Raw genomic sequence first — 18253 nt, forward strand, 5'->3', positions numbered from 1 at the left:
TAATTTAAACACTTTAGTTTGTTATTAATGCGTGATTTACTTGTAAATTTTATCCCTTCCTTCATAAGTTATTGTGTGTAATGTGTACTACTGGGCTTTACACCCTGGTTCGGTGAAACGTCTCATTGCTATATGCATTGAGTAGTTATACACGTTATATACACTTATTCAGTTAAATGACAATAAACTTGACTTGACGTACCCTCAAGTGTTGCTTTTTTGTTCAGGCTAGTACAGGAAATTCAAGTCTTTCAATGTCCTTGAGTAATAGCAGGATTTAAAAGCAAACTCCTTTAATTAAAGAAACTATGTTATTTGATCAGTTTATGTCTGGATTGACCCCCATTTCTCTTGCTCTTAGCTTGGGTCAAAGAAAGGCTATACAATTTCATTATATTTATATGCCACAGTGCTATTTCCATTTGATATTTTAAATGGCAGTTCCACTCAAATTGGAAGATGAACTCTGACTTAATTTTGTCAAATCTTTTCTTTAAAATCTATTCCAGGAAAAGATCCTGCAGTTCCATTGTGTATGTCCTGGAAACTGTCCATGAAATAATAAGAAAATGGAAGCTTTAATCTAATAGAATGATCAATTACTTAATGGCAGCATTTTACAAATTAGCTCAGAAATACTTTTAACTGTTGTGTAGGATAGAGTGAGAAGGAGTGCTCCTAAGAAATAGCTGTAAGGCTTCATCTCTGTAAATTAACATTACTCATATTGTGGCACAGGGCCAGATGTGGGCTGTATCCACTTCACCTTTGGCTCTTGGCAGACATGTAGCGCCAGATGTGTTGGGCTTCTCTGCAGCTAAGCAAAGCTGACCGATGAGTCTGAATAACATGCTGCTGAACCTCCTGTTGATGGCCAACAAAAAATAACAAAGTACGAAGCACTATTAAAGCCAGATTTGTAGATGTCCTTTCAAAACTCTGATAGTTCCTACATTCCTGTACAGACTTTCCCATGTTCTTCCTTGCTATAGTAGTAAGTTTGAAGTCAGCATCTGTGTGATGGATCATAGGTACATCTCTCTGACTAGTTGCAGCTAAATGGGACATTTACCACTGAGCACACTACATGGAGTGCTGCCACAAGAAAGTAACATCCATCACCAAAGACACCCAGCATCCAGGCCATGCTGTCTTCTCACTATGATCATTGGGTAGGAAATACAGACGCCTTACATCTCACACCACCAGGTTAGGGAACAGTTATTACATTACTATCTAGAATCTCACTTTCAGAGACACAACTCATTTTCTTAGTATTATTTGTTTGTTTATTGCAGAATTTGTCTTTCACATTTGTTGTTTCTTAGTCTTTGTATATGTATAAATTTTTATTGTTAACTCTATTGTATTTCTCTTGTTATGAATGTGCCACAACTCCGAGGGGCTGAAGGGTACAAAGTCGCCCCCTCCTTTTCGAGAATTGCAAGATCGCTATTAATTTGGGTCTGGGACCCAGGAAATGAGAGAGAATCCCCAATGTTTGGAATGTGTCCTGGCCTCAGCGAAACAGAAACCACTGATAATGGCTATTGTCTCTTGGAGATGGAATTGTGTATTGAGTACTGTACTATACATTGAAGCCCTCAGGGGCTGACCAGAGTGGGCTGGTTGAGGGATTGCATCATCCCAACCTGATTGACATCTGAGACCCCGTGAGTAAGGATAAAAGAGGGTCTGGGGAACAACCCCTTTAGACGCACCAAGAGAAAAGCTAGAAATCCCGTGACAGCGTTTAATAGCGACAGCTGGTGGGGGGCTCGTGAGCGTCCTTTCTTTGCCTGGGATTGGCGGCCTCACCACGGAAGAACGGCTTTAGCTAAAGGAGAGGCTGCAAGTGAACGGCCATGACGGATCGAAATCATAAAAGGAATTGGCAAGTTTCTCAAAATCTCTCTCTCGACTCCAACCAAGGCTGCAGCCTGCATGAACTGAGTGATTTTTATATTTCCATCGGACAATACATTATCCCCTAGACAACAATAGAGCTATTTCTTATTATTATTATACCCGCACTTTTAGATTTAGTATTGACGATGTATATTATCTGTATGTTTGCATAGATATTATTTTTGTGTATTTTTACTAATAAATACTGTTAAAAATAGTACCATCAGACTTCAATGGACCTCTCTATCTTTGCTGGTAAGTGACCCAGTTACGGGGTTCGTAACACTCTATTTTCCTGTAAATGCTTCCAAGAAAATGAAAATACATAATTCGACAAATTTTACTTTGACTACTTTGGATTTAAAATTATGACTAAGATACAAATTGTGAGGGTGCTAATTTGACCCAAGGAACTAAAATTAATACTGGCATCATGAAAAAAAAGTTTATCGAGCCACACAGGATACCTACCTTCAATGCTGGGGCAGAGTATCTAGAAACATGGATGCAACTTCATAAAACTTTTTCCTGTAGGTGGCAGCACAGGTGGGTAAAGCAGTGATGAAGGCAATGAGGTAATTGTATTCATGGGTTCCCAATCTGGGGTCCATGGACCCTTTGGTTATTGGTAGGGATCCATGGCATTAAAAAGGTTGGAAATCCCTGCTTTCTTTCTTTGGCCAGGGCACATAATAAGAGCAGAAAATTTAAGGCACAGCTTCTCTAGCGAGCAACTCGGTAATATACTTCCGAGTCAAGATGTATGAGTAACCCAGGAAGTAGATGTAGAGCATTTTGTAAATGATACGCATTGCAGACTGTGTATTTTATTTAATTTAGAGATACAGTATGGTAACAGGTCATTCCAGTGCAATGAGCCCACGCTGCCCAATTACACCCCGTGACCAATCAACCTACAAGCCCATACATCTTTGGAATGTGGAGACAACCAGAGGACCTGGATGAAACCCAATCGGTCATGGGGAGAGCGTACAAACTTCTTACAAACAGCGGTGGAATCAAACCCAGGTACCTGGCTCTGTAATAGCATAACACTAACTGCCATGTTACCATGCCATCCCTGTAGATTGGTAAATTGGTCTTATATTGTCACTAAGGCACTATGAAAAACTTGCCTTGCATACTATCAATTTCATTACAACAGTACATTGAGGTAGTTCAAGATGAAAAACAAAAGCAGAATGCAGAAAAAAACTGGCAATTACAAAGGAAGTGCAGTGCAGATCACGACATCAAGAATCCTTATTATCATACTAGGGAACCATTCAATAGTTTTATATCAGCAGGGTAGATGCTGTGCTTGAGCCTGGTGGTGTGTGCATTCAGGTTTTTGTATCCTGCTGATGAGAGTGGATGAGCTGGACTGCTTTGTTCTGGATGTTGTAAAGCTTCTTGGGTGTTGATCCAGCTGCACTTGTCCTTATTCCTCATAAAAGTACTGAGGCAGAAGGCCTTGATGGCTTTTTCACTGATTAAAGGGCAGACATGTTCCTGCAAGTACTGTGTTTCATGGCCCAAGATCAGGATTAGAACAAACTTAATATTCCATGCAGTATTAGTCAGGAAAACAGTGCTAGTTTCAACAAGAATATCAACCACTCATTTAGAGACTCTGATAAGAGAAAAATTAGTACAATGTGGCAATTTTAAGGGAGAATGAAAATACTGTTTTTGGTGAAAATTTAAAGGTAAATGCTGAATAAAATGGTAACATGCCAACAGTAAATTGCAACAATCATTTCAATGCTGGGTTACTTTAATGGAAGTCCCAACCCAGCTTTAACCCTTCTCAAATGCTGGCTCATCTCATTTTCCATTATGAGCTAAATGATTGTGCACTTTCAATATTTCCTGTGGTCGTTCAATGTATTTTTCAGTGCTAATAGGGAGCCCTTTCATTAAAGTTTTCCATTGGCACTATGCTGTTGTTTTAACAAAAGAAATATTGCTATCTGCAGGCGGGTGTCTGGTTCAGCGATGAATTGCAGGGACAGACAAATATTTTTTTCTATTTTTTTTAAACGTCCTAAATCCACACAAAACCACAGTTGGAATCCTGGTTTGTTGAAAACAGGAAATGAAGACTGAGTCTGATAACTGTCCTCTAAAAATCCAGAGAAAATGAGCGCAGTTATAGCAATACTACAGCTTGAAAAGCAGATGTTGGAAGAAATCAGTGGGTCAAGCAGCATCTTTGGAGGCAGAAGGTGTACATCAACGTTTCATGTCAGGACTGAGAGGGAAGAGGAATGACAGGAATGCCCTGGGGGTGGGGGAGGGAGAACAGAGGCTGAGAGGGAAACAGGTGTATTAAGGCATAGGACAGTAGGTGAGAGGTGAAGACAGATAGTTGGGGGTGACAGGTAGATTGAACCATGTGGGACAGGGGATGGGATAGGAGGTGATAGGTGGAACCAGATAGAGAGTGGGGATGGGCAGGTGGGTAGGACAGAAGAAGAAAACTAGGTGGGCAGGTGTGTAGGGGTGTGTGTGTGTGTGTGTGTGTGTAGGTGGAGAACACCAGGGGTGTGGAAAAATCACCATTCATCACTGGGTTGTGAGCTATCTAAATGGAATTCAGATGTCATTCTACCGATTTCCACTTGGTCTCTGCGGCACTGGAGAAGGCTGAGGGAATTGAAATGAATTGATTTTATTACTTACATCCTTATATACATGAGTAAAAATCTTTACATTGTGTCTCTGTCTAAATGTGCAATGTGCAATTTATAGTCATTTATAATAAATAGTCTATACAACAGGACAGTCAATATAACATAGAAATACAGTTGTGTCAGCATGAATTAATCAGTCTGATGGCCTGATGGAAGAAGCTGTCCTGGAGCCAGTTGGTCCTGGCTTTTATGCTGTGGTGTCGTTTTCCAGATGGTAGCAGCTGAAACAGTTTGTGGTTGGGGTGAATTGGGGCCCAAAGATCCTTAGTGCCCTTTTTACACACCTGTCCTTGTAACTGTCTTGAATAGTGGGAAGTTCACATCTACAGATGCGCTGGGCTGTCTGCACCACTCTCTGTAGAGTCCTGTGATTGAGGGAAGTACAGTCCCCATACTGGCACAGCCACAGATTGCCAACAGCAGGTAATTCAAAGACAGGAATGATGCTGACTTCACAAAGTCCTTTGAAACCATTATAAGGTTTAATGAACCAATTTCAGCATCTACTTTTAAACCAATCTGCCCTGAGATTGAAGCTGTAATTACAATTGAATTTCACAAATAATGGAAGGGGCTCAGATCTCTGTCACAAGAGATTAACAGGTAGACAAAGGAAACACATTAAAATTTCTTTACAAAAGGAATCCACGGTTTCAGTCAGGATAGTGAACGGGCATCCATGATGGCAGTGAGAAACTGAATTATTTTAATCAGGATCACATCCTATAAGAACTCATCACCTGACAGAGTGAGGAGAATCAAAGTTTGGTCTCTTCAGCCATGTCAGAACCCAGAGAAATGGAGTAGCAGCAAGTCATCCCCAGTCTTAAGGGATTGCCAAAAATAAGAAGGGACACAACCCCTAACTAATCCAGGACACATCAAATATTGAAAGGTCTAGTTTCAGTGGATGTGGAGAGGACGTTTCCAATAGTGGGAGAGTCTAGGACCAGAAGGCACAGCCTCAAAATAGAAAGACAAAGATGTGCAGGAATTTCTTAAGCAAGAGGGTGGTAAATCTGTGGATTTCAGTGCCACAGACAGCTGTGGAGGCCAAGTCATTGTATATAATTAAAGCAGAGGTTGGTAAGTTTTTGATTGGTAAGGGCATCAAAGGCTACAGGAAGGCAAGAAAATGGGGTTTATAGGGATAATAAATTAGCCATGATCAGATGGCAGAGCAGTCTTGATGGGCCTAATGGCCTAATTCTGCTCTATATCATGGTATTTAAGAATCAGCAGTTTAATAGATTCAGGGATATGGTGTGAGTTTCTAACTTACTGAAAACCAGAGGACAAAGGTCTAAGATGAGAAAGGCAACTTCATACAGAAGGTGGTGCATCTATAAACTGAGCTGCCAGATTGAGGTTGAGACAGGTCCAATGACATTTAAATACACTAAAACAGCTATGTGGACAGAAAAGGTTTAGAGGGATATGGTCAAATGTAGGCAAATAGGACAAACATCATGATTAGCATGAATGAGTTGGGCTGAAAGGCCTGGTTCCCTTCTATGCTACTCTTTGATTCTAACAGCAAAAGCTTCTTCTGAAGATCCTTTAGCTACTGAGATAGACAGGATTCCTGATATAATTCTGTTTGGTAGCAGATGCTGTCCCTAATGTTTTGGATATGTGAAGGAAACATTAGCTGAGGGTCCAATTTTTGTTTGCTTTCCTTTCATAAGGAGGGAAATATTACCTGATGATGATAAGTAAACCATTTAATCCATTGGGCCTGCTCCACCATAGTTGATCTGCCCTGGCTCTTACTGAACTGTTGGTAAAATGGGCTAAGGTACATCTGATGGAGTTTAAACCTTGTCGACCTCTGCCTTTGACTGAGGGACCGATGGTCTTCATCCTCAGTGCTTGCCAAATTACACACTTACCACTATAAACAAAGATTTTTCAGACAAATGCTTCTCAAAAATAGTCTATTTCCATTAAAAACGATCTATGTACATTTTCTAAATAATTTATCTGTATGTATATTTACACATTATTCCATGGTATAGTTCTCTTAAATTAAGGTATATACAACTTAATATTACTTTATAATGTAAAGTGGATGCCTGACCGATTCCTCTTGTAGCTATTTCAGTTGAGTCATCATTGCGTTGATTAGAGATCATGTCCTTCACAACAAGAGGGAAGGATTACCTGGAGTATATAGATCAGTGTCAATAATGAAGTGAGATACACATCTCTTCAGGAACGCAATGTGTTACTGTTCCCTTCTTGTAAATGTCAAAGAGTTTCCAACCTTTTAATGTGCAGCTTTTAAATTCTCTCATCACAGCCATTTCACTTTGTTTCAAGTCAACAGATGTCTCCTTTGTGTACTCCCGAGCTGATGTGATGATATGAGGACATCTTCCAGGAGCCATAGGGTACCTTAAGATATAGATTCTCATGGGTCGGGAGCAGGTTGACATAATAATATTCAACCATGCTTGTGAGGTTCATGAACTTTATCTCGGCTTCTAAATATAACTGGGATTCCTGCAAGAAAAAAATTTGTAAATGGCACTTAGATCATAGAAACATAGAAAACCTTCAGCACAATACAGGCCCTTCGGCCCACAATGCTGTGCCGAACATGTACTTACTTAGAAATTACCTAAGGTTACCCTTAGCCCTCTATTTTTCTAAGCTCCATGTACCTATCCAGACTCTATCATATCTGCCTCCACCACTATCGCCGCCAGTTCATTCCACGCACTCGCTGCTCTCTGCATAAAAAACTTACCCGACATATCCTGTGTACCTACTTCCAAACACCTTAAAACTGTGCCCTCTCGTGTTAGCCATTTCAACCCTGGGAAAAAGCCTCTGACTATCCACACAATCAATGCCTCTCATCATCTTGTACACCTCTATCAGATTACCTCTCATCCTCCTTTGCTCCAAGGAGAAAGGGCCGAGTTCACTCAACCTATTCTCGTAAGGCATGCTCCCCAATCCAGGCAAAGTACTTGTAAATCTCCACTGCACCTTTTCTATAGTTTCCACATTCTTCCTGTAGTGAGGTGACCAGAACTGAGCACAGTACTCCAAGTGGGGTCTGACCAGGGTCCTATATAGATATAACATTACCTCTTGGCTCTTAAACTCAATCCCAAGGTTGATGAAGGCCAATGTACTATATGACTTCTTAACCACAGTCAACCTGCACAGTAGCTTTGAGTGTCCTATGGGCTTGGACCCCAAGATCCCTTTGATCCTCCACCCTGCCAAGAGTCTTACCATTAATACTATATTCTGCCATCATATTTGACCTACTAAAATGAAGCACCTCACACTTAGAACATAGAAAACCTACAGCACAATAGGCCCTTCTGCTCACAAAGCTGTGCCAAACATGTCCCTACCTTAGAACTACCTAGGCTTACCCATAGTCCTCTATTTTTCTAAGCTCCAAGTATCCATCCAGGAGTTTCTTAAAAAACCCTATCATTTCCGCCTCCACTACCACAGGCAGCCCATTTCATGCACTCATCACTCTCTGCGTAAAAAACTTACCCCTGACATCACCTCTGTACCTACTTCCAAGCACCTTAAAACTAAGCCCTGTTGTGCTAGCCATTTTAGCCCTGGGAAAAAGCCTCTGACTATCCACACAATCAATGCCTCTCATTATCTTGAGAATCTTATCTGGATTGAACTCCATCTGCCACTCCTCATCATAGTTTTGCATCCTATCAATGTCCCGTTGTAACCTCTGACAGCCCTCCACACTATCCACAGCATCCCCAACCTTTGTGTCATCAGCAAATTTACTAACCCATCCCTCCACTTCCTCATCCAGGTCATTAATAAACATCACAAAGAGAAGGGGTCCTAGAACAGATCCCTGAGGCAAACTACTGGCCACTGACCTCTATGCAGAATATGACCTGTCTACAACCACTCTTTGCCTTCTGTGAGCAACAAAGCAGGATCTTTTCCATCAACTTACCAACCGCTGAAGTAAGACTCACTGGTCTATAATTTCCTGGGCTATCTCTACTCCCTTTCTTGATTAAGGGAACAACATCTACAACCCTCCAATCCACCTGAACCTCTCCCATCCCCATTGATGATACAAAGATTATTGCCTAGATTTTCAACAGCCTTTGTACACCATGGTTCCTGTATCCTACCATCCTTTCCTTGTCTCATTGGAACGTACCTATGCAGAACGCCATGCAAATATCCCCTGAACATTTGCCACATTTCTGCCGTACATTTCCCTGAGAACATCTGTTCCCAATTTATGCTTCCAGGTTCCTGCCTGATAGCATCATATTTCCCCTTACTCCAATTAAATGCTTTCCTAACTTGTCTGTTCCTATCCCTCTCCAATGCTATGGTAAAGGAGATAGTACTGCGATCACTGCCCAGGTTCATTTCCCAATACCAGATCAAGTACAGCCTCTCCTCTTGTAGGCTTATCTACATATTGTGTCAGGAAACCTTCCTGAACACACCTAACAAACTCCACCCCATCTAAACCCCTCACTTTAGGGAGATGCCAATCAATATTTGGGAAATTAAAATCTCCCACCACAACAACCCTGTTATTATTGCACCTTTCCAGAATCTGTCACCCTAGCTGCTCCTCAATGTCCCTCTTTCTATTGGGTGGTCTATAAAAAACACCCAGTAGAGTTATTGACCCCTTCCTGTTTCTAACTTCTGCCCAGGGACTCAGTAGATAACCTTTCCATGACTTCCTCCTTTTTTGCAGCCATGACACTATCTCTGATCAACAGTGCCATGCCTTTGCCTCTTTTGCCTCCCTCCCTGCCTTTCTGAAACATCTAAAGCCTGGCACTTAACTATTCCTGCCCCTACACCATCCAGGTCTCTGTAATGGCCACAACATCATAGCTCCAAGTACTGATCCACACTCTTAAGCTTATCCACTTGGTTCATGATGCTCCTTGCATTAAAATAGACACAGCTCAAACCATCGGTCTGGGCGCATCCCTTCTCCATCACCTGCCTATCCTCCCTCTTGCACTGTCTCCAGACTTTCTCTATTTGTGAGCCAACAGCTCCTCCCTTCCCCCATCTCTTCAGTTTGGTTCCCAACCCCCAGCAATTCTAGTTTAAACTCTCCCCTATAACCTTAGCAAACCTCCCTGCCAGGATATTGGTCACCCTCGGATTCAGATTCAACCCCTCCTTTTTGTACAGGTCACACCTACCTCAAAAGAGGTCCCAATAATCCAGAAATCTGAATCCCTGCCCCCTGCTCCAATCCTTCAGTCACGCATTTATCCTCCACCTCACTCTATTCCTTTCCTCACTGTCGCATGGTGCAGGCAGTAATCCTGACATTACTAACTTTTGAGGTCCTGCTTCTCAACTTCCTTCCTAACTCCCTGCATTCTGTTTTCAGGACCTCCTCCCTTTTTCTACCTATGTTGTTGGTATCAATATGTACCATGACTTCTGGCTGTTCACCTTCCCACTTAAGGATGTCATGGACACGAGCAGAAACATCCCATACGCTGGCACCTGGGAGGCAAACTAACATCTGTACTGTTCCACAAACAAGACAAAATAAGATGAATAATAAGCACCTACCTCATAACTAACTTCTAGGTAAATAGATTTTTGAAAGACTGAGGAATTTTGGACTGTAGGGAACTAGCACAGAGGTGGAGTTGAGGCCCTGATCATATTGAGTGGAAGGGCAGGTTTGAAGGGCCAGGTGGTCTATTTTTGTTCCTAAGCAACACTGACAAAATGCTGAAGGAGCTCAGCAAGTCCAACAGCATTTATGGAAGGAAATAAACAGCCAATATTTCAAGCCAAGACCTTTAATCAGGACTGGATAGGAAGGGGGAAGACGACTACAAGGATTACAAGTGATTGGTGAGGTGGAAGGTGGGTGGGTGGGGAAGGGAGGATGAAATAAGAAGCTGAGGAGTAATAGATGGAAGAGGTAAAATGTTGAAGAAGAAATCTGACAGGAGAGGACAGTGGATCATGAAAGCAAGGGATAGAGGAGAGGAACCAGAGGGAGATATGGGCTGTTGAAGTGAAGCAAAGAGGCAAGAGGGTAATCAGAATGAAGAATGGAAAAATGTGAAATGGAGGGAGTGGGGAGAAATTACCAGAAGTTGGAAAAATCTATGTTCACACCAGCAGATTGGAGGCTTGGAAGGAATATGAGGTGTCGCTCCTCCATTCTGTGTTTGGCCTCATCATGTGAATGTTCTTGCTGATATACTCCTATGTTTTGACAGTTATACAAAAGCATTACCTTAAGTCTCTAAATACTCGTCATAATTATGCATTTTGACAAGCCTGGATTAAGTTTACACTTCAATTATCTTAAGTAATAACACTTCAGAGAGCTACTGTGGTTAGTTCTGTACCTGTGTTTTACTGCTGTTCTTTATTCTAATTACACACTATGGCCCTGATCAAATTGAGACCAGAAAAGAAAGGAAAGAATCTTTTGAGAAAAGCAGAATTTAAATGAAGATTGGATTAATCTCAAATCCCTCCTGTTCATGACTCTTCAAGCGCCTTTCAAGTACTTGTGCTGGGGTTTCCACCTTCACCGCCCTTTCAGGACAGTGAATCCTGGAGCCCCAGCATCCACTGAGTGAAACTTTTTTCTTCCCAATTTAAATTCATGTCCATTGTTTATTCATTTCTCTGCCAACAGAAATTACTCCATTCTGTTTAATTGAATTATATAACTGTATATATGCAATTAAGTCTCCTCGCAATCCCCTTTGTTTAAAAAAAACCTTATACTGGACAGTCTGTCTATAATTCCCCAGCTCTGACCTACACAACATCCAGCATCCTCTTTTGTGCTGTCACATCTTTCCTGTAACCTCACAACCAGAACTATATACACTACTTTAGGTTTGGCGCAACTTTGCTTCAGTTTAAAGCTTTACTCTAGCATCCTTTCCAGCTGACCTCAAACATTTGTGCCTGCTTTCATAGAAACATAGAAAACCTACAGCACCTATCCAGAAGTCTCTTAAAAGACCCTATCATATCTGCCTCCACCACCGTTGCCAGCAGCCCATTCCACGCACTCACCACTCTCAAGAGAATTGTCAATTTCTGCTGGATCCGATAGGTTTAAACCTTTATGACCAATCTACCATATGAGATTTTGTGAAGCCCTTGTTAAAACCCATGAAAAAAATTGCAGATGTTAGAAACCCAAAATAAAAACATAACCTACTGGAAAAACTCAGCAGGTCAGGCAGCATCTGTGGACCGTAAAATAAACATTTCAGGTCTGGGACCCTTCAACAGAACGGGAACAAGAGAAAACAAATTATTTTTAAGGGAGCTGGGAATATAGGAGTGGGTAGAAAAAACGGAAAATGTTTCTATAGAGAGAGAAGTGATGACCTCATGTAGCAGAAATGTGATTTCTCATTGTTTAGACTTTACTTTGTCTCTGTTGTTTACTGTATTCTGGCCAGCTGGGCCTTGCCACTGGCAATACATTACAATGACAAAGGTGTTAATCTGATCCTAGCTGATTCGGTCATAAGGTCTCATTACACTGATGCCTCCTGATCCACTGAGAGTTTCCATATTTTTTGTTTTGATCATTAAAATCCACATCCACTCCATCAAATCTCAGTTGCCTTAGGTGACCACGACTACAGCTCCCTTACCTAAATGGATTTTGCTGCTGTTTTTGTGGGCTGGTATATTCACACATAATTTTAGCACCTAACTAATAATCAGTAACCAAGGAATTAAAGCATGCACAACATATGGTTAAACAAACACACACGGTGCTTTTCATCTGATGATTTTACTTACGTTTTTTTCTGAATGAGTAATAATACTGCAAACAGATGGCCAATATGGTCCAGTCTTCATTTTTTGCACTTTCTTAGGTTTTGTAATTTATATCAATTTTATGTCAGTATTGTACTACTGCCATAAATATATAAATCAAAGATAAAAATTCTTTATCCTGTTATTGATACTCATCTCTTGTTCTTGATATTTATTGCTGAATTATTATTATTTTTTTTCTTTTGTATTTGCACAGTTTGTTGTCTTTTTCACATTGGTGGTTTGTCCGTCTTGTTGGGTGCAGTCTTTCGTTGATTCTATTGTGTTTCCTGGATTTACTGTGAGTGTCCACTAGAAAATGAATCTCAGGGTTGTACATGGTGACATTCATGTACTTTGATAATAAATTTACTTGGAACTTGATACTTACCTTTGTCCAATTATCTGTCTACGGCTAGTGGCTACAGCATTGCACAAAAGTGTTCAAGGATTTAAAGCAGTATAAATATGACTCATTAAACAAAGAAGTGGTAAAGCTGGTGTCTCTAACTCCAGAGACAGAGAGTCCAAAAAATGGGTGCTGTGTGGAGTTTGCACGTTCTCCTCGTGGCTGTGTGGTTTCTCCCAGATGCTTTGGTTCCCTCCCGTATTCCAATAAAACATGCACATTGATAGGGCAATTGGCCACTGTAAACTGCCCCAAGTGTGAGGTGATTGGATGAATTGGTATAGTCAATAAGTGTGGGGAGAATAAAATAGGATTAGTATAAAAGAGACACTTGACAGTACTGAATTGAAGAGCAGAAAGGCCCTTTTTCAGGCTATATGACTATAAGTATATATTTGCAAAACTTCAAAAATATTTACTGACCTTTTCAAATATTCTGTAGTTCCTCACTTTCTTCTCTGTGTCATCCCATACAACTAAAACCTTTTGCAAAGGAAAAAAATTAGATTGACATTTCTCTGGGATGGTATTACTAATACTGCAGCAAACAGTAAACATTAATTTGTTATTATACTGATACCTTTCCAGACTTTGAAGAATTCCTGATGCCGTACAACCCATGCTGTGGTTTGTTGTCAGGACTTGTAGATATGAACAACCTTCATGGGTAAGACAGGAAAAGTTTTTTATATTATTGTTCAATTAATCTGCATGCTTTGATAAAAATAAGTTCAAAATCATTAAATTCTATACAGAATTGTGGATAGATAGGTCTGTTGTTCTTTGGGGACTGCAGGGTTTGAGTTATAAGCAGAAACTGCATAGATTGGGTCTTCTTCCCAGAGCGAAGGAAGCTGAGGGGTGAACTTAGAGATTTATAAAATTGTGAGGGCCATAGCTAAGGGAATAGCTATAGTTTCTTTTTCCAAATCAGGGGAGTCCAAAATTAGAGGGAATCGGTTTAAAATGAGAGGGAAAGGACTTAAACCAGGGGTTTCCAACCTGGGGTCCATGGACCCTTCAGTTAATGGGAGGGATCTATGGCATAAAAAAGGTTGGGAACCCTTGATTTAAAAGGTTAATGGAAGCAGAGTCTTTGACTAAGTTTAAGGCAGAGGAAGACAGGTTTCAAAACACAAGGAGTGAAAATGTGATGGGATTAGAGTGTTGAAGCAGATCACATTAAGGGGCCAAATGGCCTGTTCCTCCTCTCCTAAGGAGTATTATTTTTGTTAAGTATTCACTTGAACCATGTATATTTCAGCTGTCCCAGCTTGCCATTGAGTTTTATAGCACAAAATCATCTAAATTGACCCTGAGCAAAATCTCACAAATGTTTCATAGCTGGTGAGCACTCATCACTATTTCAAGGCAGAAATCATGCTCCCATAAAAATCTATACTTCAATGTTGATTCAGTAGACAGTCCTTATTCTACCTACAGTGTTCAGCTACAGCGTAGAAGAATAAGAGGCATCCTTATTAACTATATAAAATACTGAGAGGAATGGGCGCACTAGAGGTACAATGGTGGAGAGGTCCAAGGCCAGAGGCACAACCAAAGGATACTGAGGACTGAGACAGAAATTCCTTCACCCAAAGACAGGTGAACCTATAGAATTCATAACCATACAGCACAGAAAATGAATCTTCAGCCCACCTTGCTAATGCCAACCATGGTGCCTCACCATAATTATCCCACTTGCTTGTATTGTGTCTGTATCCCTCTACACTTTTCCTGTTCAAATACTTTTTAAATTGTTGTGATTGCATCTGCCTCTACCAAATCCAGACAGCTCATTGCACCCTCTGTGTGAGATACTTATCCTTCAGATCATCTTTACATTTCTCCCCTCTCTCATTAACTCTGTGTCCTTTGCTTGCATCTTTGGAAACAGCTCTGTTTCTATCTTTAATATCCCTATTTTTCCCTTTCAGGGTTCTTTTAAAGACCTTGACCTGGAGTTACACACTGACTACAGTTCTTGTGGGAATGGGACCCGCTCTCTGGGTCTCACAACTGGCCGCTATTTGATGTACCAAGGACGCGGCCTAGAAGACTAGTGCGCCTTTAGGGTTCCAGAATTCCATGGCTTGAGATTGCTGCCTCCGCAGGAAACTGGTGTGTCATTTGGAGTACATGGAAGATCAAAAGCAGCAAGCTGGCTGCTGGCTGTGTACCCAGAGACCCAAGTTCTTTGGGCACAGAGCATGGAAAAGGTGACGTAACAGACTTTTAACATCGTAAATCAGCGAGTTGTTAGTTATGTCTCCCCTCTCGTTGTGAAATGTGGACATCTCTTTTTCCCTTACTAGGGAGAGAGAGAGAGAGATTACTGGGTGAGTCTTTGGGGTACTGCAAGTCTGTGTCTTTATTGATGCTTGCTGCACACTTGAGTACACACGGGGGGGGGGGCGCCAATGCTTTTTTGCTGGTGGGGGAAGGGGTGTTGTCACTTTGCTACTGATTATTGATGGGAGGGGGGGAGCTGGGGGGGCTTTGGGGTTCTAACATTTAACTGTCATTCATTCTTTGGGGCACTCCTGAAGAAAAAGAATTTCAGGATGTATGTTGTATACATTTCTCTGACATTAAATGTACCTTTGAAACCCACTAGTTCTGGATTCTAAACAGCTGAGACCAAGTCATTGAATATATTTAAGGAGTTAGATGTGTTCTAATGGCTAAAGAGAGGAAAGGGTAGATAGAGAAAGCAGGATCAGGGGACTGAATTTGGATGATAAGTCATGATAATATTGATCATAGGCCCACTCCTGCTCCTATTCTCTATTGTTGTCAGCTCTGAGAGCGGCATAGACCTGATGAGCCAAATAGCCTCGTTCTGTACAATAAGGAAATGTGAAATATCCATCAGTGTAATGAATAAGTACCTCTCGACATCATTGGATTCTGTTGTATTGATAAACACAGAGGCTGGTAGCTGTACCTACAATGAAACCAGACAACAATAAAATGTCATTACCAATAGGCAATAGTTACAATTAAAATATATTTCCATGGAGACTCCCTCATGACTGAAATAATGGCTGTAACAGATGATAAAATAACAATATCTCAAAGTGCTTGGCAGGCCTGTTTACCGAAATAAGTAGCTTACTTAAAATTGGGATGCTGTGAAAATGGAATACTGCAGATGATCTAACCCTTAAATAAAAACAGAGATCGCTGGAGGAACTCAGCAGGTCAGGTCGCATCATGGGGGCGGGGGGGGGGGAACAAACAGTCAATACTTTGGGCTGAGGATGCTCATCAGGACTGGAAAGGAATGGGGAAGAGACCAGGATAAGAAGGTGGGGTTGGAGAAGGAGTACAACCTGGAAGTTGATAGGTGAAGCCAGGTGAGGAGAAGAGAGATGAAGTGAGAAACTGGGAGGTGATGGATAGAAAAGCTAATGGGCTGAAGAAGGAATCTGATAGGAGAGGAAAGTGGACCATGGGAAAAAGGGAAGGAGGAGGGGAACCAGAAGGAGGTGATTGGTAGGTGATGAGAAGAGAGGTAAAGTCAAACAGCATCTGTGGAGGGAAGTGGATATCAACGTTATACCTGGACTGCAAGAATAAATTTCAAAGTTCAAAATAAAATTATTGTCAAAGTACATAAATGTCACTATATACAACCCTGACAATTTTTTTCTTGTGAGCATACTCAGTAAATTCAAAAGCCACAATACACTCAATGAAAGACCACACCCAACAGGGCAGACAAACAACCCATGTGAACAAGACAATAAACTGTGCAAATACAAAAAGAACAAAGAAATAATTAGAAACAAACATATATAATCAAGCAATTAATTAATTAATTAATTAATATCAGGGACATGAGATGAAGAGTCCTTAAAAGCGAGTCCATAGGTTGTGAGAACAGTTCTGTGAAGAGTGAATGAAATTGAGTGAAGTCATCTCCATTGGTTCAAGAGACTGATGGTTTAGGGGTAATAACTGTTCCTGAACCTGGTAGTGTGAATCCTGAGGCTCCTGTACCTTCTTTCCAATGGCAGCAGCAAGAAGAGAGCATGACATGAGTGATGGGGGTCCCTGCTGATGGATGCTGCTCTTCCGTGACAGTGCTCTGTGTGGCTGTGCTCAGTGGTTGGAAGGGCTTTACCTATAACAGACTGGGCAGCGTCCACCACTTTTTGTGGGAGTTTAGAGGAAAATCAGTCAGCATAAAGAGGTGAGGGGCAGGGATCGGAGCACAAGCTGGAAAGCAATTAGTGGATGCAGGCAGGGTGGGATGACAGAAAGGTACACCCAACAACCTGGCCTCTACAGCTGCATGTGGCAACAAATTCCACAAATTCACCACTCTCTAGCTAAAGAAATTTCTCCACATCTGTTTTGAAAGGGCACCCCTCTATCCTGAGGCTGTGTGCACTCTTGGCCTAGACACTCCCACCACGAGAAACATCCTTTCCCTATCTACTCTGTCTAGGACTGTCAACATTCAAAAGGTTTCAAATAAGATCCCCCCCTCATCCTTCTGAATTCCAGTGAGTAGAGACCCAGAGCCATCAAACGGTCCTCTTATGATAACCCTTTCATTCCTGGAATCATCCTTGTGATATTCCTCTGGGCTTTCTCCAATGCCAGCACATCTTTTCTAAGATGAGGGGCCCAAAACTGTTCACATACTCAAGGTAGGGCCTCACCAGTGCCTTATAAAGCCTCAGCATCTGTTAAGCACACAATGGAAGAGGTGGCGATGAGGTGGGGTGGGGGGGGGGAATATTTTATTCAAAGGACCTGATAAAATCTTCAAGCCCTGCCACCCAGGGACTTGTGCTTATATTATTTGGTGACCGTTTTTGCTGGACTATATGTGCTGTATCTGACTGTATATGTACTGCGTTTTCCAGCTTGGTTCCAGAGGATTAGCAGGTCGTGCCTTACCGGCCTGATTCAAACACGTTGATGAAGGAAGAGGAGTAGATGTATATGGATTTCAGCAAGGCATTTGATAAGGTACCCCATGCAAGGCTTATTGACAAAGTAAGGAGGCATGGGGTCCAAGAGGAAATTGCTTTGTGAATTCAGAACTGGCTTGCCCACAGAAGGCAAAGAGTGGTTGTAGACGGGTCATATTCTGCATGGAGGTCGGTGACCAGTGGAGTGCCTCAGGGATCTGTTCTGGGACAATTACTCTTCATGATTTTTATAAATGACCTGGATGAGGAAGTGGAGGGATGGGTTAGTAAGTTTGCTGATGACACAAAAGTTGGAGGTGTTGTGGATAGTGTGGATAGTGTGGAGGGCTGTCAGAGGTTACAGCGGGACATTGATAGGATGCAAAACTGGGATGAAAAGTGGCAGATGGAGTTCAACCCAGATAAGTGTGAAGTGGTTCATTTTGGTAGGTCAAATATGATGGCAGAATGGTAATGGTAAGACTCTTGGC

The 18253-nt window shown here is 41.5% G+C and overlaps 1 protein-coding gene across 1 annotated transcript in view; it reads right to left on the bottom strand.

Annotated features, from left to right (window-relative positions):
• Nucleotides 1–4635: 4635 nt before the first annotated feature.
• Nucleotides 4636–18253, bottom strand: part of sh3bp2 (SH3-domain binding protein 2) — a 136657-nt gene continuing 123039 nt past the window's right edge. The window contains exons 10-13 of the mRNA XM_059973799.1: nt 15726–15781; nt 13415–13493; nt 13258–13317; nt 4636–7109 (exon numbers count right to left, since the gene is read on the bottom strand). Of these exons, the coding sequence (XP_059829782.1) occupies nt 6927–7109; nt 13258–13317; nt 13415–13493; nt 15726–15781 (378 nt within the window). The 3' untranslated portion in view covers nt 4636–6926. The remainder of the gene's footprint in view (nt 7110–13257; nt 13318–13414; nt 13494–15725; nt 15782–18253) is intronic.

This window comes from Hypanus sabinus, chromosome 7 (assembly GCF_030144855.1).
Source record: "Hypanus sabinus isolate sHypSab1 chromosome 7, sHypSab1.hap1, whole genome shotgun sequence".
Taxonomy (NCBI): domain Eukaryota; kingdom Metazoa; phylum Chordata; class Chondrichthyes; order Myliobatiformes; family Dasyatidae; genus Hypanus; species Hypanus sabinus.